Source organism: Arachis hypogaea, chromosome 14, assembly GCF_003086295.3.
Source record: "Arachis hypogaea cultivar Tifrunner chromosome 14, arahy.Tifrunner.gnm2.J5K5, whole genome shotgun sequence".
NCBI lineage: Eukaryota > Viridiplantae > Streptophyta > Magnoliopsida > Fabales > Fabaceae > Arachis > Arachis hypogaea.
The window spans coordinates 136,067,162-136,093,621 of NC_092049.1; the positions used below are offsets into that span (position 1 = coordinate 136,067,162).

The 26,460-nt window shown below is 30.9% G+C and overlaps 2 protein-coding genes and 1 long non-coding RNA gene across 3 annotated transcripts; all 3 read left to right on the forward strand.

The window, feature by feature from the left end:
• Nucleotides 1–5,562: 5,562 nt before the first annotated feature.
• On the forward strand, nucleotides 5,563–7,213 carry LOC112744420 (putative UDP-rhamnose:rhamnosyltransferase 1). Its single transcript, XM_072215151.1, has one exon. It carries the CDS (start codon nucleotides 5,654–5,656, stop codon nucleotides 6,977–6,979), a length of 1,326 nt encoding a protein of 441 aa, XP_072071252.1. The 5' UTR covers nucleotides 5,563–5,653; the 3' UTR covers nucleotides 6,980–7,213.
• A 6,679-nt stretch (nucleotides 7,214–13,892) lies between these two features.
• On the forward strand, nucleotides 13,893–15,611 carry LOC112744421 (uncharacterized). The gene is made up of 3 exons (XR_003172786.2): nucleotides 13,893–14,371; nucleotides 14,865–15,071; nucleotides 15,397–15,611. It is a non-coding gene; the product is annotated as an uncharacterized lncRNA (long non-coding RNA).
• A 5,423-nt stretch (nucleotides 15,612–21,034) lies between these two features.
• Nucleotides 21,035–22,555, forward strand: LOC112744422 (putative UDP-rhamnose:rhamnosyltransferase 1). Its single transcript, XM_025794042.3, has one exon. The coding sequence runs from the start codon at nucleotides 21,176–21,178 to the stop codon at nucleotides 22,499–22,501; it is 1,326 nt and encodes a 441-aa protein (XP_025649827.1). The 5' UTR covers nucleotides 21,035–21,175; the 3' UTR covers nucleotides 22,502–22,555.
• Nucleotides 22,556–26,460: the final 3,905 nt, after the last annotated feature.

Consider the following 26,460-nt stretch of genomic DNA (forward strand, 5'->3'; position numbering starts at 1 on the left):
CAATCTATGCTCTTGCGCATCCACGGATTGTCGCTCTCGACCATGATTTTTTATTACCACATAAATCGTGGTCTCTCCTAATTTGAACAAAGAACAATTTGATCAATTTTTTATGCTATTGGCTAGGGGGTTTATCTTCAACTTAATTAATTTGTACATCTTATTTTTTAATGCATAAAATATTATTTTAGTTTTTAATATTTGGATCAAATTCTAATTTAGTTCTTAATGTTTCACACGTATTATTTTTTCTTAAAATTTTTTAAAGAAATCCAGTGTTGTTTTGCTGGTAAATTTGATACGGATAATTATTAGAATGAGTGACGTAGACGTTAACAATGTTATTAATTAAGTTATATCTTCTTATTTTTATATATTAGAGAAATATAACCAAAACTTTCTTATAATATAACAATTCCTCTTCTCTTAAAAATACTCAAATCTTAGCAATTAATCATCAATGTTCTATAATCAAAGGGAAAGCTTTTACATGGTGATCGTTGGTAGATCGATTTTACTTATATATTAAAATAAAATGTTATTGACTCTTCAATATGTTAATTATTTGTATCAAAGCGTGAGATAATATTAAATCTTTTAAATATTTTTTAGACTAAAATATGATGTTTAAAATGTTAAAAATTAAACTAGAATTTGACTCAAATTCAAAAATATTATTTTCACATCCATTTGAGAAATGACAAAATTAAAAATTGAGGTGAGTGTTATAAATACACTAATTATAGCAATTCTTATCTCTATATTAAAATAGTCAATTTTTTTCTTTTCTACAAATCTGTTAGGAACTAACCATGCTTTGAACTTATCAATAGTTCCTTTAACTTTCAATTTTTTTTTTTTAAAAAATTCATTTAAAACCGATAGCCTTTGAAACTCACTCATTTCCATGCATTGTTCTTTATTAGTTGAGTCCATTTTATCATGTATTGCTTTCTTCTAAAAAGCTGAATCTCGAGACTTTATTACTTCTTCATAGCTCTCAAAATTGCCTTCCATTGGAAGGCATTGGATGCAATACTATCTATTGAGTATTGACTCTCTTATCCTTTTTACAAAGAACATAAAAAAATTTGGTCCATACATCTTATTTTCCTACTCTTACTTTTTTTAGATTCCAAACTTTCTATTGTATTTTCAATCGAATTATTTTTTACATTATCTTTTACTTTTAACTGAATTTTATTTTTGGATTTTAGAGTTAGATTAAATCTATTTTAAAAAAAATATATCTCTTAATTCAATTATTGTATTAACAAAATATAATTCATTATATTTAATAACTACAAATTTATAACGAAAAAATACCTTCGCCAATGAGTTATAACTCAAATGGCATAGTCTCCTCATACTCAATTAAAAGATTGTGGATTCGAGTCTTATATCTTTGGTAAAAAAAAAAAAAACGAAAAAATACTTTTTTTTCTTTTTTTGTCATTTTTTTCTCAAGCAAGCAGACCTTTCATGTGGAGCCGAAATTTAATATTTCAATTTTCAACAACCAGTTATGGAAGGGTATTAAGCCTCTCATTAATGAAGGGAACACTAGAAATCACACTATATAGTATATACTATATACCTATAAAGCAAATAATTAATGTATATTGCCGTCAACCACGAGTTGTATGTGAAAAAATAATGAAGACTTGGTAGAAATATTGTTGTTTAGACAAGTGGACTAGAGAAAGGAAAAAGAAAAGTAGAAATTCACAAAAATAGATGTGTTCCATTTTGGTTCATACAAAAAATGGGACAGAAAACATCTAAAAATTAGTGTGTATCTATTTAAGCGTAAGCGGCAACAGAGTTAGACACGGTGAGTAAATTTGTTATTTGCAAAAAAAAAAAAAAAATGGTAGCTTTTGGTAAATTTCTAAAATACGAAGAGTGAATTAGAAACATTAGAATGATTTAAATTTTTTATTTTAAAAATTATGAATTTTCTGTGGGCGGTTTTAATTTTAAAAAATATAAAAAAAACGAAATTATCTATAAACATGCGTATTGTTAATTAGACACGTGAATTAGAGAAAGGAAAAAAAAAAGATACATTCACATAAAAAGAATAAATTATTATTTTTATTCACAAAAATTTAAAATGTTAACAAAATTAATTTACAAAACAATAAAATTGAAGTTGTATTTATGAAAGATGAATTCTGTACAATAAAATTATCTAAACCCTAAAAAACTATCTAAAACTCCAAATTATCCTTTTTAACCTAACCTAACCGCCTTAATCCCTAATCCTTTACCACCACTAAAATTCTTTCTCTTCAACTCTTATCTACATCTATCGCAACCGCCAATGCCACCATTACTATAACCATCACTATTGTCGCTTCCTTCTCTTTATCACCATCACCATCCTCTCCTTTTCTTCGTCTAGAAGACAAAAGCTCGCCGATGAAATTAGATCTAATGTGGTTGGGTATACCATGGCATAAAATCCTCACTGCTATAGCTGATTTTGCTCGGAAGAACTTCATCAACTGTTGGGAATAAGTAGTATGACCACAATTCAATCAATCACGTGTCAAATAATTTGTTATTGTTATTATATTAAAATGTTAATATAATAACGTCCTTGATTAAATTTAGAGATTTATCATTGTGATAGTGATCACAATATTGAGAGATAAATATTTTATAATTTAATCTAAATTGTTCTTGGTCATAGGATTATTAAAAAGGACATTAATAATCCGGAAAGATCAATATATATATATATATATATATATATAATGGTCTTCATTGGATGAAGATTAATAGATCTCATTTATTAAATTATATATATAGATGGTGCATATAGAGATATAACCATTGAACTGACTCACTTTGAGAATTCCTAATGGTTATAATTACCGTATATTTGTCAATAGGATATTCTCAAGATGAACACAGTAATAGAGTTTCCTTTGACCTGCGACTGTCATAGTAATTAACAATGTATTTATTATACTTTGATTCCGGACACCTAATACCCTAGGGTGCTAGTTGAATGGATATTGGGTATGATTTAAATACTTGTAGAATTAATGATTAGTCAATAAGGAATCCGTCAACTCTCGGTAAAGAGTTTGAGCTCTATGATTATAATGACTGAGATGAATAAAACCTTGGCCAAGGGGATTGAATGAATGAAGAAATGAGTTTCTTAGGTCATTCACAGTTCATTATAATAATGGTAACAAGTTAGAGTTTGACAATTAAACCATACTCTAAGGGTTAACCAAGAGCTGGAAAGATGGAAGGAATTATACTTTGTTCTTCTGAGGTTCTTAGTAAAAATATATTACTTCATACTATCGGGTCGTTGAGGAGTGTTGTTAGACGCCAACCTTGATTAGTAAATTTAGTATGACTAATTTACTACCCGCTTAGTATTGAACCTATGGGGTCACACACTAACGAGTGTTCTAATCTTTGCTGTAGAATTATTTAATTATTAATTTGATTTGATCAAATAAATAATTATATTAATTCAAATGGAATATTATTATATTTTTTGCTAGCACCAAGAATATAATAATAGTATAATAATTGAGAATATTATATGAGATTTGAGAATAATTAGTTATTCTATTTCTAAACTTGAATTCTAAATTTGGATGAGATCCTAACTGATTCTGTTTCAAATTGAGTTATGATATGATTCATAAATTTGAAAGATTCAAGTTTAAAATAACAAGATATGATTTAAATTTGAATTGAGAATCAAATTTAAAATCAGTAACAAATCTCATACTATATATATGTATGCCAAGAGTAGAGGAATGTAAAAAGAGACGAGAATAAAACACAAGGGTTTTATTCCTTTACCTCTACACACATAAATGTATGTGAGCCTGATTCTTGGAGAAGAATTTAATGGCGTGCAAAGAGTTGCAAGAGGTTTCTCAATTTAGATCAGATGTCCATTGGTCAAGGAGTTGACAGCAAAGGTTGGTCTCGGTGTGGATACGTATAGCGCCTTCGTACCATCGAAGGAGAAAAAATATTTTTACTAGCGTACTCAGGTATTTAGATCTGATCTACTATATACTGTATATTATTGGAATAAAGTTTAAGCACAAAATAGATCTTTAAGGATTACTTTATTTTCTTCCGCTGCGTGTTATGAACACATGGTAATCCTTCATCAACAAAAGTGAAGAAGTACCTCTAAAAACTCTTAAAAATATTAAAGTGTTCAAGATACTTGAGCCCTAACTATAAGAAGAAGAGATAGTTTGAGATTAAAGGAGAGCTTTCAGAGGCTATTGAGATGCTTTGGACAGGTCCGACAGTGGTATAGTTGATGCCATTGAGAAATTGGTCGATGCGGGATGGGAGGTGGATAAGGAGGAACTGGCGTTGATGAGGGCTCCCACCCCAATCTCTCTTTCACCGTCGTCCTCTACTCCTTCCGTTATGACAATCCTTTCCTCTCCAACTCTACCCTCCTCCTCCCTCGTATAGCTCTCTACTACAATTTCTTGTCGTTGGAGTCAGCTATGGCCTTGTTTACATCACTGCCGGCCACCATTGTCAGTCCCTCATCATCTGCAATCCTTCTCTCCGTCCCTATTCATTCTCTTACAACCCTGTCACTACCACTCTCTCTACACTGCCACTATTATCGTCTCTTTTGATCCTCTCAATCAAGATTATAAGGATTGTTAGATTCTCTTGCAATCAATGATGAAAATTATCAAATCAAAATAAGCTTTTTAACATTTAGGTCTTTAAGTGTGTTAGTCTTTGATAATTTTATGGAATTAATTGCACTATTTGTAATATTTGTAGTAGGGATAGAGAGGAGGATAAGGAGTGAGGAGAATTAAAATTAGAAAAAGAGTAATTTATAATTTTTAAGTAGTTTTTTTAAGATTTGGATAATTTTGTCGTATGTAACCTATCTTTCATAGGTATAATATCAATTTCATTTTTTTGTGGATAAATTTGTTAACATTAAAAACTTTTATAAGTAAAAATAACCATTTAATTCAAAAAAGATATATCACATCTTGGTTCATATAAGATATGGGCAAAAAAAATCTAAAAATATATTTTTATTTATTTAAGCGCAGACCAATATATATATATATAGAACAAATTTGTGATTTACAAAAAAATGGTAGTTTTTGGTAAATTTCTAAAATATGAGGAGTGAATTGAAAATATAAAAAATAATGTAAAAATAATTTATTTATTTTTTAATCTTCAGAAATATAAATTTGCTATCTAAGATTTTAATTTTTCTTATTTTAAAAACAAATTTTTCAAAGACAAATTTCGTAACTTTTTTATTTCAATTTTTTGGGATAATAGATTCACCGGAGCTGAATTGTTTTTTTTTAATGAAAAGTTAAAAAATACAAAATAGGAGGGCAATCTCATTTTTTTTAGAGAAAAAAGAGGAAGAGGGGAAAACTTACAAGAAAAGAAAAGAATTCCTAAAAAAAAAATTGTACATTATGAGTAATGTTAGATTTAGTTACCAAAAAGACTTTTCCTTCTCCATTTCTTATCCGGTCTTTCTCCATTATTCCTTTGTGAACTTCTTTCCACTGTAAGAAAAATATATATAAGGGTGATCATAAGTTCATAACAACATAACAAATCATATACATTACTCATCATCATTACTACCATGGCTGATGAATCTAAGAACCTTCACATAGTTATGTTTCCATTCCTTGCATTTGGTCACATTCTTCCATTCTACGAGCTTGCAAAACTCATAGCTCAAAAGGGTCACAAAATTTCATTCATTTCCACACCTAGAAACATCAAACGCCTCCCTAAACCGCCACTAAATTTACAACCTTTTTTAGAACTTATAGAACTTCCTTTGCCCCAAGTAGAAAATCTCCCTCAAAATGCAGAATCAACTATGGATATTCCACACCACATGGTACCATATCTCAAGAAGGCTTTTGATGGTCTTGAAGAACCTTTGAGTAAGTTTCTAGAGAGTTGCACACCTCATTGGATCATATATGACTTTGCACCTTATTGGCTACCACCAATTTCCTCTAAGCTTGGCATCTCATGCATAAATCTATGTATTTTTACTGCATTTGTTCAGATTACCACTTTAAATGCCCTTCTAAATCCGAATTCTGCTGAAAAAGAAGTAGCCAAAGGTGTATATGAGTTTCTTACCCTGCAGAATGAGTCAGGGGTTACAGATGCATTTCGAATTCAAGAATCCATTCGAGGTGCTGCTGCGATTTTTATAAGAAGTTGCATGGAGGTTGAAGGTGAGTCTATAAGATATCTTGAAAATCTTTGCAAGAAACCAGTTATTCCAATTGGGTTGTTGCCACCACCTTTACCACAAAATAGTAATCAAGACAATAACAAAGATGAAAATTGGAACACAATTCTTAAGTGGTTAGATGAACAAGAAAAAGAGTCAGTGATTTATGTAGCATTTGGAAGTGAAGTAACACTAAGTGATGAAGAGTTCATTGAGATAAATATGGGATTGCATCTATCTGGTTGTCCATTTTTTTGGGTTCTCAAGAATAAAAAAAATATCCCTAATGAGTCAAATAATAACAAACTTGGAATTATATGGAATGGTTGGGCACCACAGTTAAAAATATTAGCACATAAGTCTATTGGAGGGTTTTTGAGTCATTGTGGTTGGAGTTCCATAATAGAGTCTCTTGAATTTGGTTGTCCACTTATTTTATTGCCCTTCCAAGGTGAGCAAGAGTTGAATTCTATGGTTGTGGAAGGAATGAAAGTAGGGGTAAAAGTGGAAAGAAATGAAGGTGATGGAAAATTCACAAGATATTCCATAGCCAAGGCATTGAGAACTATGATGTTCCAAGAGGAAGGAAAGAGTTGTAAAAGGCATGCAGAGGAGAAGAAGAACAAGATATTTGGGAGCATGGAGATTCAGCAAAAATACATTGATGACTTTGTTGATTATATGCAAATTCATAGACCTATTAAGAATAATTAATTAAATAAAGATCAGCTCTCATTAAGAGATTTTTCTATGCATGTTATCCTTCTGTTTGTGTCATAAAGCATTAGCTATTAAGGTGTGAATTATGTCATGCTTTATTTTTAAGATATAAGGTTTATGTGGAGTTCTAAAATAAGCAAAGTGTATGTATTCTTTTTTTTAACAATGTATGCCAATTTCATATTCTACTCAAATAAAATATTGCGAATATAGTTGATTTTATTGAAATAATACTTGAATATTAGATTAGAATTTAATACTTAAAATATTTGCTTAACATCGATAAATAAATAATACTCTTTTATCATATAAGATACATAGTAGATACACAGTAAATACACAACCCCTTTTTTCTAATTTCTTCTATTTTTAACCATTTTAATCTTTCCTAGCAAGCAGTATAAGTGGAATCCAATGTGATTTAGTTAGTATTTTATTTATTATTAAAATATAACTATTAAAATAATATGTCAAGTTAAGTAGCAGGGATATAAATAATATAAACAAAATAATTTTTTTAATATTAAAAAAAATATTTTCACTTTCTTAAATTTTCTTTTAATAATATGATATAAACCACATGTCTCTTATTAGTAGTAAAAATTGGTGAGGAAAGAAACAATTTTCTAATAAAAAGTAGATAGATAGAGTTGGTTAGCTTAGATTATGTTAAGATTCTAGAATAAATAATAAAAAGAGTTAAACTAGTTATCTCTTTTTATCAATTGTTCAAAATTTAATTAGACAATAAATATAAGTAAGGTTACATGATTAATAAAATTTATTATTTTTAATTAATATTTAACTAATTTTAAATACTAAAACTAAACATTACAAAAAATGAAGTTTATAACGGCAATTTTAATTGTAATAATGATGACGATTTGGACCCTCGTATAACAAAAGACATCGTTATAAAAAATGTCATAAATTTAAGCGTTATTGCGGAAATTGCGAAAGTAAAGTAGTATTAAGTGATGATGAGTTGATTGATATTAAATTAAGTTGGATTGATCTAGTAATTAGCTTCCATTTAAGTAAGTGTCAGTGATTCGAATCTCATTTTGTGCATATAATTATTAGCCACCGACAAATTTTTAAATGGAGTTGAATACCGCAATGAATTAATTTTTGACTTGCTGAATCAAGAAGTACCATAAAAAACAAAAAAAACATGGTAAAAACTCAAGTGAAGCCGACTTCACGTGAAGTTGATATTTGAGAGCCGTTTGATAAAAATTTAGTCAAATCATTCAAATCATCTAACGGTTTTCAAGTATCAATTTCACGTGAAGTCGACTGCGAGTTTCCACCAAAAAACATTATACAACTAAATTGCAGTCTCCAACATCCAAAACTATTATAAACAGGATCTGAAATTTAATTAGAAAGAATATTCAAAATTTAAATTTAACAAAAAAAAATCATTCAATAGAAAGGTCAAACAATCTAATTGTTGAGATGTACAACAGCAGTCAAACTAAGAACAAGTGAACAACATCTCTCACAACAGCTCATTGAACACCGTAGATCTTCATCCAACAGTGTTTAGATATTGCTGAACCACGAGGAATGTAGTTTGGAATGTGAGGGAGAGAGAAACTAATAAACTATTTTTTGCTTTTTCTTTAGTGGTCGACTACTCCGTAAGTTAGACTTGGTTGACAATCTGCTATACTTAAATTGACCAGTGACTATTAAGCAATAGATTTTCTAGAGTTATTATCAATTGTATAATATTGATTTTCAAAACATTTTATAAAATAATATAAAAAAGTAAATTTTTTTTTTAAATATTTATGAGGATTAAGTATAATTTTAATTTCTAAGATTTAGTTTAAAAATTTTATTTGTCTCTAACTTTTTTTTGCATTCAAATTCGTCTCTAAGATTTAACTTAATTTTAAAATTATTTTTCAGACCAAAATATTTTTTTCTAACAGTCCTTCTCCAATAATCTTTTCCACCAAAATATCCAGTTTCTCTTCTTTTTTTTTTTTTCATCCAAAATTTTTGTTTTTGCTTTTACAAACACGGAAATAAATTTAAATAAATTTTTCATTAAGAAAATAAAACATCATCAGTAACATAATGGCGAACAAGGAAACAACAAAAAGAAAGGAGCCGAGGAGGAGCAGAAACGACGACGGCAGCGCGCGACGTCCTCCCTCGCTGATCTGTTGGCGTCAATGTCGAACATTAGCGCAGGAGCAGAAACAGTGACGCAGCGTGCGATGTCCTCCCTTGTCAATCTTCTAGCATCTTCGTTCGCACATGGAAACACTGGTACAGGAGCAGAAACGGCGACGACAGTGCACGACGTCTTCTCTCGCCGGCGTCGTTGCCACCTTCCTCTTCCCCTTTCTCTTCTTCCCTTCCTCCTTCTTCTCCTTTCTCGTGGTTCTCTCTCTCAACTTCAAACACTCGCTTTCTCTTATCTTTTTCTTTTTTATTTTATAGTCTTTTGTTAGGGATAATTTAGTCTATAATTTTAAAATTTAAATAAAAAGAACGATTTAAAACTAAGTTAAATCTTTAGATGAATTTGAATGCAAAAAAAGACTGAGAATAAATAAAATTTTTGATTTAAATCTTAAGAACTAAATTATACTTAACCATATTCATACCAAATAATTATTTTCACTTTCTTAAATTTTATTCTAATAATGACATAAACCACATTTTTCTTACTATTAAAAATAGGTGAAAGAATAATAGAGATAAAGTATGTAATATAATAGGTCAAGATCAAGAAGATCAAGTCACACTTGTTAAGTGACAATTAAGTCTAGCCTATTTTGGTTTCAATTATGTTATTTTTGTTTCAATAGAATTGTGGTAGCTTGCTCTATATATATAGCAGAGTTGCCTCATATATTGTATAACATCCAATTACTTAATGATAGATCAACAATTTAGTTCATCTCTCTGTTTTATTGAACACTCTTTCATGGTATCAAGAGCATATGTGACAGATTCATGGTTTCAATCATCCCTCATCAGAACCCACCCACTTCTTCTTCTTCTTCTTCTTCTTCTTCTTCTTCTTCTTCTTCTTCTTCTTCTTCTTCTTCTTCTTCTTCTTCTTCTTCTTCTTCTTCCCCTTTTATTCAACCCTTTACTACACCTGTTCTTGACAAATTGACTGAAAACACCTTTTGAACTTGGCAGAAGCTTGCCCTTCACGTTATCAATGCTAATAGTCTTGCTGATCATCTTTCTGCTGACAAGATTCCATCACAATTTGAATCTGAATCTGCCAGAGAAGCGGGTACAGAATCAAAGGCTTATACGGCTTGGAAGCAAAAATATGATTACCTTATGACATGGCTCCTTTTTTCTCTGGACCTCACATTCAAGAATCGAATGCTGGATTGCAAGTATGTGCATCAAGCTTGGACAACTATCATTGAATATTTTGCAAAGACCTCCAAGATCAAGATTCAGCAATTGAAGAATGAATTGAAGTCGGTAAAAAAACAAGGTATGACAGCAAATAAGTATCTCAAGAAGATTCGAACAATTGCCGATTCCATGGCATCAATAGGCTACACTCTTTTCCTAGAAGATCACATATCAGCCATTTTAGATGGTCTTAATGAAGACTATGCTTTGTATCTCTCGACAGTAATGGAAAAATCTGAATCCATTACTCTTATTGAAGCTGAAGCACTTCTTCTTGGACATGAAGAAATAATTGAAAGGTTTAAAAAGACTGCTTTGGGAATGATACAAGCACACTATACTCAATCACTATCTTTCCTTCCCAGACCACTGAATACCACAAATTATGCTCCAATAAGAGGTCGAGGAGAAAGAAATTCTAACAGAGGCAGGTTTGCAAATTCTATTTCTAGACCGATTTGTCAAGTCTGTGGAAGGACAGGTCATACTGCACTCTCATGTTTTTACCGCTTTGATAACTAATATCAAGCTCCATATTCTAATGCAAGAACACCAACCCAATCTGAAATCTTGCCACCCCTACTACCTATCACAATCCAAGGGCTTACATGGCTGCTCCATCCATTTTCTCAGATGCAAGCTGGCTTTCTGACACGGGGGAAAGCAATCATGTCACAAATGATGCACACTTTATTTTGACTCTCTCTGAATTTCTTGGTATAGACCAAATCCTTTTAGGTAATGGATCAGGTAGTAGTATCTCTCATGTTGGACACTCATATTTGGTGAATTTAGCTTCAAAGAAACGTTTTATTTTGAATCAACTTTTACTTGTTCCTGAAATTACACAAAATTTAGTGAGTATACACAAGTTTGCCACTGATAATGCATGTTTTTTTAGTTTCATCCTAATGTTTGTTATGTGAAATCTCAAGACACCCAGGAGATTCTTCTACAAGAAGCTCTATATAATGGGGTGTACAAGTTTGATAACATTGCTGTTACAAAATCTACACCTAAGAATAGTCATATATCTTCACCAAATTCTATCTCTTGTATTTCAGTACCTACTGCTTATGCTTTCCAATTAGATACTTATAAGTTATGGCACAAATATTTAGGTCATTGTTCATCCAAGACTGTTATTTTTGTAATGAACAAGTGTAATCTACCTATTTCCTCTGCTTCAATAAAATCTAGTGCTTGTGAACATTGTTGTCAGGCTAAAATGCACTTGTTGCATTTTTAATTAGATGAATTCAATTTTCATGCTCCTTTAGAAATGGTTTACAATGACATTTGGAGCCTGCACCATATACATCTTATCATGGTTTCACACATTATATTTTTTTTATGGATGTTTACACTCGTTATACTTGCATTTTTTTACTTCATACCAAATCACAAGCTTTTCAGGCCTCCCTTCAGTACAAAGCTGAAATGAAAATTTTCACTGGTTTAAAATTGAAACAACTACAGACTGATCATGGCAGGGAGTATCTCTCAAATGCCTTCACACAATATCTAGCTTAAGAAGGTATATCTCATTGCTTCTCATGCCTTTATACTCATCAACAAATGGGAGGGTAGAGAGGAAGCATAGACATGTGACTGAAGTAGACTTGGCACTTTTAGCCACTACCTCAATCCCTTTAATTCACTGGGATGATGCTTTTATTTCTGCAACATATATTATTAATAGACTCCCTTCTCCTAACACTAATAATCTATCCCCATTTGAACTTTTACATCATCATCCACCTGATTACTCCTTTTTTAAGATTTTTTGCTGTGCTGCTTTCCCTTGTATGAAACCTTATAATACTCATAAATTGAATTTTAAATCACAACTCTCTGTATTTTTTGGTTATGCTCCTCATCATAAAGGTTACAAATGTCTAACTAGAGAAAGTAAGGTTATTATTACAAGACATGTCTTATTTGATGAAAACAAATTTTCTTATGCTGAACTTTTTCCACTTTAAAAGCCCTCTTCACCATTTGGTCAGTTTCCTCATACTACTCTCCCTTTGCCTCTTATTTCATTTTCTCCATCCTCTTTAAGTATGACAGAATCCTTGTCATCTTCTTCTGCTAATTCTGTCCTTGAGATTACTACTGCTTTCATTCATAACTCCGAACCTACCACTCCCATTCCAACATCACAAGTCAAATCTGGTCAGCCACACCAATCTCTACATCCTCACAACAACTCCATTACTGACACTATTATTCAATTTGAAAACTTTCCTCTTACCAGAATTTCTTCTAATACCTACCCTATGCAAACTAGATCTAAGTATGGCATATTTAAACCAAAAGCTCTTACTGCCTCACTCTCCACCTCATGTGATCTTATTAATAATATACCCTCATCCGTTGCTACTGCCCTAAAATAGAACACTGAAAGAATGCTATATTGGAAGAATTACTAGCCTTATACAAGACCAACACATGGACACTAGTCAATTCAACACCCACAGATAAGGTTATTGGCTGCCGTTGGATTTTTGCCATCAAAAGACATCCCAATGGCCAAATCAATAAGTATAAGGCTCGTTTGGTGGCCAAAGACAATCGCCAAATTGAGAAAATTGATTATGATCAGACATTTGCTCCTGTGATCAAACCCTCTACAATTCGGGTGGTGCTCTCTTTGGTCCTGAGTTTTTATTGGATAGTCAGGCAGTTAGACTTCAACAATGTTTTTCTGAATGGGAATCTTAAAGAACTTGTCTACATGTCTCAGCCACCAGGCTTCTAGCAGGGTGATTCATCATATGTATGTAAGTTAAATAAGTCTATTTATAGCTTTAAACAAGCTCCTCAAACTTGGTTTTTGAAATTGGCTTCAACTCTTGTTGCTTTTAGTTTCTACAGAACAAGATCAGATCCTTCCTTATTTGTTAAATCTTCAGGTAACATTATTTTTTACATTTAGTTTATGTTGATGATTTTCTTATTACGAGCAATGATAATAGTATCATTCAAACCACCATTACTCAATTGAACAATGCTTTCTCTTTAAAGGATCTTGGAGAATTTAGCTACTTCTTAGGAATAGAAGCTACTAAATTATCTAAAAAGGCAAACATGCTAAATTTTAAAGGAGTTCTTATCCCTATGATTACAAATTTAAAATTCTCTGGTCAAAGAAATGATGAATTTAATAATCCATATTTATATAGGTCTGTAATAGGATCATTGCAATATACAACTCTTATCAAGTCTGAGATCTCCTTTTTTATAAATAAGGTTAGTCAGTATATGCAACCACTGTTGCTCACACACTAGAAATTAGGAATGGCAAAAATTCCCAGCGGGGTGGATACCCGTGGGATTTATCCGTCGGGGGGCGGATATGGAGAAGATTTTGTACCCGCGGGTACAGGGGACGGGGACCCATTTATTATACGGGGCGGGGGCAGGGATAGAGGTCCCGCCCCGTGGGGACCTGTATAATCCCCATATATATAAAAAGACAATAATACCCCTGCCATATATATATATATATATATATATATATATTTCAAAGTGAAGAGGTTGAAAATTCAACCCTAGCCGTCACTCACACTCACTCTGAAGCTCGTTCTCCCTCTCCTTTTCACTCCTCTCCTCTCCTCTCACCACTACCGGTCACCACTGCCGTCCACCATCTCCTACCCCCTCACTGCCGCCAACACGAAGCTCCTACCCTCTTCTCGCGCGTCTGAGTCTCACTATTCATCACGTTCTCAGTCGCAACATTGTCGTCGCATCTGGCCAGCTGAGGAGAACATCGCCATCTCCACCTGACCCAGTCGAGGAGAGCATGTTCGTCGCCACCTGACCCAGCCGAGGCAGTAGCGCCAGCGTTACTACAGAGCCCCTTCGCCAACCTTCGCGTCTTCGCCTCTCCGCGTCATCTCATCTCGCCTTCACGTCTTCGCTTCTTCGCCTTGTCGCCGATTTTCACCGTCAGCTCAGCTACTCTTCCTTTCAGTAAGTTTTGTGAACTACCATCTACCATTTAAATTTATTCAGTTGTGGTTTTAGGGTTCATCTATCATATTATCCCTGTAATTTTAATTTGCTTTGCAAAATTAGTACTGATTTATTTTAATTTTCTATGAAGAATTTGTTAATTTTATTTTGCTTTGAAGAACTTGTTAATTTGCTTTAAAAAAGTTGTTCTGATTTATCTTAATTTACTTTGAAGTACTTGTTAATTTGCTTTGAAGAACTTGTTGTGATTTATCTTAATTTATTTTCAAGAATTTGTTAATTTGATTTTGCTTAGTCATAGTTTGATTATTATGATTTCCTAATTTATTTTTTATTCACAGAAATTAGATTTACTTTTTCAAATAATTATTCAAAAGTTAGTTATTTTGCTGGTGTGGCGATTAATGATTGAATTTCGGTCTAGATTTTGATGACATGATTTTGATTTTAGACTTTTAGCTGATATGTTTGAATTTCTGGTTTTTGATAGAAGGGGAGTTAAAAATGTTATAAGGGAAAAAGCAACGTGGAAACGGATATGGTGTTGAGGGTGCAGAGGATAATTAAGAAGTTGAATATAATTGAGTTACAAGTGTTTTATGGCGGTAACAATGGCGAAGCCTGTGATTTGATAATGAGGGGTTCTCCTTGTATGCAATCATGTGGCATTTATAAAGACACTGAAATGGTTGCTCAGGTAAATCCACTAGCATTCATTATTGAAGAACTTATCCTGATTTATCTTAATTTGCTTTGAAAAACTTGTTAATGTTAATTTATTTTGAAGAATTTGTTAATTTGCTTTAAAGAACTTGTTCTGATTTATTTTAATATACTTTGAACAACTTGTTAATTTTAATTTACTTTGAAGAATACTTGTTTATTATTATAGTATTATTTCTGACTCTGATTATTCCTCATTTTGATTTTGTTCATTACAATCTATATTTCTGTGATTTGATTTTTGTGATTTCTTTGAATTTTTATGAGTCCTATGATTTGTGTTTTTATGTTCCATGTAGGATTTAAATAAATCAGAATTTATCATCACTATCATCACAGGATGAAAGAAGACTTGAGAATTATATTTTTTAGTTTTTGAATATGTTTGGTTGTTTTAATGTTTTACAAATATATTTAGTAGAGATGTTTGTTGCTTATTGTTCATTTAAGTATTTGGAGACAACAAAAAATATGTTTGTAATAACAATTAGGAATGATCTTTAATTTTTTTCTATTTTTCTGTTTTTTTCTTTTTTTTTATGTTTATTATTTTTTATAAAAATCTGCGAATATCCGTGGAGACCCCGATCCCCGGCAAATACGGAGTCCCCATTACCCGTCGCGAGAATGGGGCGAGAACGGGAACAGATTTTGGAGGCGGGGGGCAGGGGGCGGGGAACATGTCCCCGCCCCCATGGAACCCGTGGCCATCCCTACTAGAAATGTGTAAAAAAAATTTTGCGATACTTGGCTGAAAAACTATATTTCTAATTAAAAAGTGGTGAATTCTATGGTGTAGAAAAAAAATTTTCTACATCTATAGATTTGTGTTGTCTTAGTAAATAATTGACAAGTGTCATTCAAACAAGAAAACAAGGTCTATCATTTTAAAAGTGAGATGTAATTTTACAAGACCTTTCTGTTGCATGTGAAAATTTTAATAGTTAGGCTGATTAATTATATTTAAAATTTAAAATGATTAATTATTTTAACATGATAGTATTGTATACTGATTTGTTTTCGTATTTGGATATTACAAGAAGAAATACAAAATGAAAGTTTGAGTTTATAAGTTTATGAACTTATAATACTATGTATATTATTCACTCATTTAATACGTAACATTTATTATTATTGCAGTGAAAAATAAAAATGAATCTTTTCTATTTTTTTCTATTGATATCATTAATTGTTAATTAATATTTTTTTTATATTTTTTTAGTTTTATTTAAAATTACATAATAAAAAATTACACTTTATCATATTTATGTAAAAAAATAAAAAATTTATTCCCCAAGTATAATTACTATTCTTACTAGTGATCCTCCTATGATCATTAACTCCCATATATTTTTAATTTTTATAAAAATTTGTTTATGATGAATTGATTTTATTAATTATTCTCTTAAAAAAGAGTAATTTTTATTATCTTGGATTTTATAAATTTGGAAAAAAAAAGCTGAAAACTAATTTTGATTAGCTACCATTCGTTTAACTTTATTATAAAATAAAGTTAAAGAATCAATTTCCCTTTATTTGAAACAAATTATAGAAAAAAAATGATTGTATTACTATTATTATTCAAAAACATAAAATTTATCTTTATTATTAAAAAAATAAAATTATTATTTTATAAAATACTTATATATATATATATATATATATATATATATATATATATATAAGAATGAGAATGTTATACTAAAATTTAACCGATAAATAAAAAAATTAATTTTTAAATTTTAAGATATTGTTTTATTTTTATATATTTTTTAGTTAAGAATGAAATTAAAATTAACTTGTATAAATATATACTAATGGATATATGTTTCAATAAATTAAAATGGTGTGATAAAATGAAAAAATGTGCTTTAAGATTTATGGAGCAATAACAAAAAAAAAAAAAACTTGACTTTAACCCAAAATGCTTTCTTTTGTGTAAAGACAAAAAAATTCTAACACATTATAATTAATCATGATAAATATAATTATTTAAGCTAAGTATTAAAATTTTTACGTGAAAGAGAGAGAAGGTCTTTATACTTCACTTTTAAAGCTGCATCTCACCTGCAAAACAACTAACTTTGTCTTCTTTTTTCAAGGACACATGTCAATTATTTTTTGTAACAATACAAATTTACATGTGTAGAAATTTTTTTTCTTCTACACCATAAAATTCACGTTAAAAAATAGATAGTTTAGGTTGGTTAGATTAGATTCTAGAATAAATAAAATAAGATAACAATAGTTAAACTAGTTATCTATTGGTTAAATTACACAGTTCATCCTTACACTTTTGGTGAAATTGCAAATTGGTCCTTACACTTTAAAAGTTTGTAATTAGGTCCCTAAAGAGAATTAAAATTTGCAATTTAGTCCCCGCCGTTCAAAAAGTGTTTGATTTAACAGAATATTCTCAGAATATTCTTTATTTTGAACATGTGACCTGCACATATTTGACAACAGGGACCAATTTACAATTTTAGTGAAAGTATGGGGACCAACTGTGTAATTTAATCATTTGGAGTGACCAAAAACTCCATAGGCTATCTGAACCTATCCCGTCCCTCCCCAACTCTCTCACTTTCTAAAACGACACCCGAACCCCACCGCTTTCTATCTCTCACCTCGGTTCACCGTCGCTACGCCGGATCCACCGCATTTGTGCTCACTAGTCGGATCTTGCCTTTTTTCTCCATCTCGCCTCTCTCATCCGACAACTTTTTCTTCTCTTCCAATTCCAATACTGAACACCGACGATAAATGAAAGAGAACAATTCCAATCCCAAGCATGCTCAAAGCGAACAATTTAATGTCTAAAAAAAAATAGCAACAAATCAACACAAAAATAGCAACTCAATTTATTAGTGAATTCGGCGTGGTGACGGAGGCGAGAAGCACGACGATGGTGAGCTGAGGTGAGAGACAGAGAGCGTTGTGGCTGAGGTGCCATTTTGAAAAGTGAGAAAGTGAGAGTGAGAGAGTTGGGGAGGGGTAGGGTAGATTCAGATAGTATAGGAAGTTTTTGGTCATTTTCAAATGGTTAAATTACACGGTTGATCCTCATACTTTCACTAAAATTGCAAATTGGTCCCTATTGCAAACATGTGCAAGTCACATGTTCAAAATATAAAATATTCTGAGAATATTCTGTTAAATAAAATACTTTTTGAAGGGTGGAGATTAAATTATAAATTTTAATTATCTTTAGAAATTCAATTACAAACTTTTAAAGTGTAAAGACCAATTTACAATTTCACCAAAAATATAAGAACTAAGTGTATAATTTAATCTTATCTATTTTTATCAATTAATCAGAATTTAATCGGGGCAATACACTACACATGATATCTTCTAGAAAAGTGGATGTACAGTACGGACGGATATACTTTTTTAATCTTCCCATGCATTCCACGCAAAATGCTCAAAGGCTATGATGCATTAATATTTCTTAAGATACTTTTTCATTCTTTTTAAGAAAAAGAAAGATTATTTAATTTATCCATCCAACAATAATTATATTAAGTATGCACTAAAATTATTTATTAAAATTAATTATAAAATATATATTGATATATAAATATAAATTAAAAATCAATTAAATTATATATATAATAATTAATTTTAATATATAAATAATATTTTTATCAAATAAATATGGATATAAGTACTTTTGTCTCTATTTTAGCAGTGGCGGAGCCTCTTGGAAGGATAGGGCAATAGTCTCTAAATTTCAATTTTTTATAATTATGTATATATACATTTTAATTTAATATTTTAAAATTTTTATTTTAATCGCTATTATTGTAAATTGATTTTTGCCCTTTCCAAAAATTTACCGAACCGGTCAAACTCAAAAAGTTCAATCAAATTCAGAAATACAGAATCAATTGATTTGCTGACATCAGTAATTAGAATAAATGACTATTTGTATCCATGAGAGATGAAAACGTTGACATTTGTATTCATGAAAGTTTGAAACTAATCTTATACCTATGATAGATGCTGTTCATGTGACAAAAGTATTCTGACTTGGATCTGAGCTTGGTTCGTGGGTTTTCGAATCTACGTGGCACTCCCACCCCTCAAAGTCATATATGAGCCAACCATTCACCATCATCATCTTCATCTTTTTCACCATCATCCTCATTCATTACTGTCTCTTCCCAACTACCATAACCTCCATCACCATCACCTCAGCACCGCCACAACCACCTCCCTTCATCACAACCTCCTGCGACAACCCACACCGCCACGTCCCTTTCTCTTCTTCTACCCCTCTTCTCACCTCCGCTGAACTCAAAAACCATAGTGCCAGCTCCTCCTCTCCATTCCTGGGTCTCCTCTCTTCATATTTAATTTTAGTTTCAGAATTCAAAATGTTGTAATAATTGAACTGTAAGGTATTTAATTACCTTTTATTTGCACTTACATGATGCGTAAAAATAAAGTTGTTATATCTAGTATAAAATAAAACTCATTTAAGATAGATATTGACGATTTTGTTCGTCAAAAGATTTTTGTTTCATCGAAAATATCCTTAAGTTTAGTTTTATTTTAATTTTATCTTTAAAATTGTCAAATTATGTTAAAATTACTTCTGAATGTTAATTTCATATACAATTTTAGGGATAATATTAAAAATTTTTAAAGATAATTTTGACAAAAATTAAAAACTTAGAGATAAAATTAAATGAATTGAAAATATTAGGAACGAAATTGAATAAAATTAAATGTTAGTAATATTTTAAAAAAATATCACAAACATTAAAGACAAAAAATATACTTTATTCTTATTTTAAAAGTTAATAAACACATAATTCATAACATCAAGTATGTTATAATTAATGAACACGGGATGACAAGTAGACTACTTTAATTTTGCATTTAAAGTTATTAAATACTTGATTAGTGCATTATCAGGTATAATATCCATATATTCATTATACTATTAAATTATATTATATATTATTAATTTTATAATTAAAATATATTATATATTATTTTTTTAATATGTGATAATTTTAGAATACATACAAACTAAATTCTAGATATAAATATACATAAATATATAATAATTAATTTAAAAATCCATTTTTTTTTCATATAAAACACCTTCACCCACTAACCCACTAATTTTTTTGGATATGCAGATTCTATGTGTGTTGTGCATGGGTGTGAAGGTGGGTGGTGCTAGACATGAATATGGGATAATTCTTTTTGAACTATAAAGTGAAAAAATCGGACTGTGCGATTTCTTTGTTAAAAAAATTTTGAACACAAATCGGATAGTTCGATTTGTGTGGGAGGAAAAATCGGATGGCCAAATTTGTACTTTTAATTTTTTTTTATTTTGAAAACTAAAATCGGATGGTCCGATTTCAATATTAAATTTTTTTAATTGTTTAAAATACAAATCGGATGGTCCGATTTGTGTAATGCAATTTTTTTTAAATTTTTTAAACACAAATCGGACGGTCCGATTTGCTCTTGACACCACAACTATGTAAAGCACCCATATACTCTATAACTGTGTTCTACACCATTCCTCCTTTCATATTTAAATTAAAAAGTGACCCAATCACCATTGTTAGGATTTAAATCCGATTTTAAAGGTAGTCTCAACCCAAATTTATTGTAGTACTACATCACATGCCTCAGTCAGATTTGTGACCCATTTTGAAAGATGGTAAATTGAAGGAGATACACATAGAGGAACATAATAATTCAACTCCATTTATGACAATTGGCTCATACGGAGACACGTAGGTACGCTTGTAGTTTTGCAATTATTGAGGAACAATCATTGTATTAGGCACATGATCACAATTCAAGTTCAAGTGCGAGAATATAAAATTAGAAGACACCATATTTAATTTAAAAAATTTTTAAAATAGTAAATTTAAAAAATTTTTATTTTATAAATTTTTCACTTTTTCTATTTTTTATTTTTTTTATGTGAGACTAATTTGATACAATACTTATTATATCCTCTATATATACAAATGACCACAATAATACTAAACATAAACTCTAGTGTGATTAACTCTTACCAAACAAAAGATCATTATTATCACCATGCTTGACCAACCCAAGAAGCTTCACATTGCTATGTTTCCATGGCTTGCTTTTGGTCACATAATTCCATTCTATGAGCTTGCAAAACTCATAGCTCAAAAGGGTCACAAAGTTTCATTCATTTCCACACCTACAAACATCAAACGCCTCCCTAAACTACCTTCAAATTTGCAACCTTTTTTGGAGTTCATAGAACTTCCATTGCCCCAGGTAGAAAATCTCCCTCAAAATGCAGAATCAACTTTGGATGTTCCACACCACATAGTACCATACCTTAAGAAAGCTTTTGATGGTCTTCAAGGACCTTTGACTAAGTTTCTAGAGAGTTCCACTCCTCATTGGCTCTTATATGACTTTGCACCTTTTTGGTTACCACCAATATGTTCTAACCTTGGTATCTCATGCATTTTCTTTTCTATCTTTTGTGCATTTGTTAAATATTACATTTTGGATTCCGTTCTAATAAGGGCACATAGCAACTCCATTGAAGAAATAGCTAAGCCTGTGTATGACTTCATAAGTCAACAAAATGAATCTGGGGTCACAGATGCATTCAGACTCCAAGAAATTGTCGTCGGAGCCGCCGCCGTCGCTATAAGAAGTTGCACGGAGGTTGAAGGTGAGTCTCTAAAGAATCTTGAACGTGTATGCAAGAAACCAATTATACCGGTTGGATTATTGCCACCTTCACCACAAAGTAATGATGAAGACAAGGATGAAAATTGGCCCAAAATTCTTAAGTGGTTAGATAAACAAGAAAAAGGGTCAGTGATTTATGTAGCATTTGGAAGTGAGGTTAAACTAAGTGATGAAGAATTCAATGAGATAGCTATGGGATTAGAATTATCTAATTGTCCATTTTTTTGGGCTCTAAAACGGAAAAATAGTCCTAATAACGAACCAATGAAGACAAATAATAAACGTGGAATTATATGGAATAATTGGGTACCACAATTAAAAATATTAGCACATAAGTCTATTGGAGGGTTTTTGAGTCATTGTGGTTGGAGTTCCATAATAGAGTCTCTTGAATTTGGTTGTCCACTTATTTTATTGCCCTTCTCAAGGGAGCAAGAGTTGAATGCTATGGTTGCGGAAGGAATAAAAGTAGGGATAAAAGTGGAAAGAAATGAAGATGATGGAAAATTCACAAGATATTCTATAGCCAAGGCATTGAGAACTATGATGTTGGAAGAGGAAGGAAAGAGTTGTAGAAGCCATGCAGAGGAGAAGAAGGTCAAGATATTTGGGAAGAAGGAGCTGCATCAAAAGTACATAGATGACTTTATTGATTTTATGGAAATCCATAGGCCTAACATTAATTAGGGGCTAGCACTCCATTTCTAATATGTCTTAATTAATATATTTTTTCTTCTGTTATTTGTGTTCTATCAATTTTTTATTTAATTTCTGTGTATTTTATTTCAAAAGTTTTTATATTGGTTCGTTATAAGAAATTTTTATGTTAGTTTCACAAAATTTCTGCATTAATTTTAAGAGAGATTTCCGTTATTTAAAAAGAAACAATAACTCTTTAGAAATTTGTTTGTAAAAATACTTGTTTATCTGTTATTTATGTAAAAAAAAATTCAGTATATCTAATATATAAATTAAGTTTTTTTACTTATATAAAATAAAATAAATACTTAATTATTAGATTGTTTCTAAATCAAAATTTAATATATTTGTACATTCTTTTATTCTAGATAGATTGTTGTATGATAAGAATTACATTGTATAAGAGTAGAAGAGAAAGTATGGGAAGCCAATGGAATATTTGTACAATGTGCACAATAAAAGTCTAGGGAGTATTAGAGATATAACCATTAGTGTTACTTTTTCCTATTAGCTTAAGCTTCTGGGATGAGTGGTATCATAATATGGTATTAGAGCTCTAGATCCAAAAGGTCGTTTAGTGAAAATATGGGTTCGAGAACGTTAGTGACATTCAACTTTTTTACTAACGTTCCTTACCCCAAATAAAAGCCACGTTAACTTCAACGTTAGTGGTTTTATGACATGAAATGTTTATTATCCCTAGTACTCGGATGTTCATTTTATAACTCATATAGCTACACATTGTACAAATAAGCCATTGGCTCCTTAACAGGACTTTTATTCATAATATCCATACATCTGGTACGTATTAATGCACTCTAAAAAAAATAATATATTATTCTTTGAAAATTAACTTCTTATTAAAAATAAACAAAAAAAATGAAATAAAACACTCTAAATCTTAAATCTTAATTTTAAATTTGAATCATTAATATAAAATATAATAAATAAAAAATTAAAATTAAATTTATTTAATTAATAAAGAACATATCATTCCTTATTTAATAAAAAATACTATTTAAGAATAAATTTATAAATATAAGTAAATATTAATGTATTTAAAAGAAAATAAAAAATATATTTTTAATATTAATCACTCTTTTATTTAATAAAAATAAATAAATAAAATAACTTTTAGCCCAAAAGATTATCCCACTTCACCAAAATTCGCAAATTACGTAGCGCAGTTTGACTAATCTTTTTAATAATTTTGAACATATAAGTCCTTATCCAATTTTATTGTGGTTCTTGTCATCAATACCCATCCAATTCGGTCAGCACAATACATAATGGATAGCTCATCACCTACGTAGGCATCTTTTGTTCGCCTTTAATATTGGATTCGATGGAAGGATTGCGTTGTCCCAAAACTTATAAAAACAGTGATTGATTTATTTGAGATATTTAATTTTTTTAAAATTCTTTTATCCGTTAAAATAAATACCAGAGATTAAAATGAGTATTTATTCAATTATTTATTTAATTTTGTTATATTGTGTCACGACTTTGAACACACTTCAGCGCTACCATGCTGACACTCGAATTTATTCAGCTTCTTGAACTAAGACCAAGTCATCCTAACCCTCAATACTTAGCAAAAAAGCTAAGAACACAAAAAAACACAAGAGAAAGAAGTTTTGGTGGAAAGAACACTTTATTATTTAAGTGTTTGTTACAAATGACTCACACATGACTCACACCCTCAAACTCTAACCCTCACCTCCATAATGGATTGTTAGAATTAAATCCAATCAACAGTCCAGATTAATCATCCAGAACCTTCATTACAAATATCTATCCTACCATAACTTTCTAAATACTTTTAGATTATTCCATACTACTCTTCATACTTCTATATACATCAAGACTCTTCTAGATTAATCTATGTCCTTCCAGAGTCTTCTAGAACCTTCTAGGATATTCTGGGACCTTCTAGAACGTTCTAGAATGTGTCGGAACCATCTAGAGCATTCTCAAACACTCCAAAAAACTATACAAACACCGTTAAATCTAACCTTCTAAAATTTACCGTGACATTCTCCCCCACCTATTGCACAGACGTCCTCGTCGCGTTTTGTTCATGATAGCGCTCTAGGTGTTCTTGAAATTGCCACAGATCTTCACGAGCTTCCTAGCTAGCTTTAGTTATCGGCAGTGGCGGAGCTTGAAACAAAATTTGGGGGGGGGGGGCAGATAGAAGATAATTGTTAAGATGCTTTTGATATGAACTCCGTTTAAGATAAGTTCATCTCACCTCATCTATCTGATTTGGGTGATATTGCCAAATTTAAAGCCGTTTTTCAGGGTCTTGTTCCAAAAAATTAAGGTCAAACTCATCAGATGCAACTCTTTGAACTTTTGGAGGTTGTATCTCACTTTTTCGTGATTCATTAAAGTAGAAAAACTATCTACAGGTGTTGATATTGTAAAAGTTATATGTTCTCCTTCTTAAATATTAGCCTTCTTCTTAAAAAATGTATCAATTCTTTTATTTTCATGATTATTTTATATAAAAATTTGAATATATATCCTGTAAAATATGTAAAAAAGAAGTTAGAATGATAAATATTAAAATTTATAATATTTATTGAATTTTTTTATCAATTTATACAAATACAATAATATCAATACTTATTGAATATTCTAATATTTTTTATGATATAAAAAATTAAATTAGATAAACAGTAAAATGTAAAATGTAAAATGTAAAATATAAAATGTAAAATAATACTAAATTACATAAATAAAAAATACCTAATTTTTTATATTTGAACTCAAAGGTAGAGAAAGTGTTGCTTATTGAATAGAGAAGAGCTACGAAATACGAATACACTTAGTTAAATCCAAATCTAACATGTTTTAAATATTTAAAACTAAAAATTATTGTGCAATAAAAACAAAAGATGAAGATTGAACTTTGGTATTTTAAGTCATAGCAAAGTATTTGAGCCAATTGAACTAATTTTTTATTTTTTGAAGAAGTATTACTAATTTTTTTACCAAAAGTTTGGGGGGGCCATGGCCCCCTTGTCTTAACTAAGCTCCGCCCCTGGTTATCGGGAGTCCTTTCCACTTGATCAAGTATTGGATACTTGGTGATACTCCTCTTCGTCACACGACGCGATTAGCTAAGATCTCTTTGATTTCTTTATCAAAGGATCTAATCACCACAAGCAGAGCACGACTCGAGTCACCTCTACTCGGTTCATCTTGGTCGATATGGTTTAAGCATACTCACATGGAAGATCGGGTGGATCTTCATAGAGGGAGGGAGTTGTACTTTGTAAGCAATCTCCCCAACACGTCCAATGATCTCAAATAACCATTCGTATTTGCGGATTAAGCCCTTATGAACCTTGCGAAAGGCTTTGAATTATTGTGAAAGAAGATTAATCATTACCTTGTCTCCCACTTGATAGCTTGCATGCCTCGTCTTCTTATCTGCCCATTTTTTCATACTCTTTGCAGCTTTGTTGAGGTAAGAACAAGTGATATTTGCTTGTTCTTCCCATGACTTAATCATATGATAAGCTCCTGGGCTCTTCCCTGAGTAAGAGGAAGAAAGAGAGTGTGGTGTAAGCGGCTGTTGTCCGATCACAGTCTCGAACAGACTCTTCCTTGTAGACTCACTCTTTTGCAGATTGTATGAGAACTGAGCAATGTCTAGGAGTCTTATCCAATCCTTCTGATTAGCTCTTATGAAATGCCTTAAGTAACACTCGAGTAAGGTATTCACTCTCTCAGTCTGCCCATCAGTTTGAGGATGGAAACTTGTTGAGAAAGGAAGCTCCGACCCAAGCAGTTTGAACAACTCTGTCCATAGTCGTCCTGTGAAGCATTGATCTTGATCACTAATAATGCTCTTAGACAATCCCCAGTACTTTCCCACATTCTTGAAGAATAGTTTTGCTGCTTCCTCTATAGTGTAGTCAGTACGGGCAGGTATA

Bases quoted from the DNA above. Each gene is read 5' to 3' on its own strand.
- LOC112744420 (XM_072215151.1), top strand. From the start codon at position 5,654: ATGGCTGATGAATCTAAGAACCTTCACATAGTTATGTTTCCATTCCTT.
- LOC112744422 (XM_025794042.3), top strand. From the start codon at position 21,176: ATGCTTGACCAACCCAAGAAGCTTCACATTGCTATGTTTCCATGGCTT.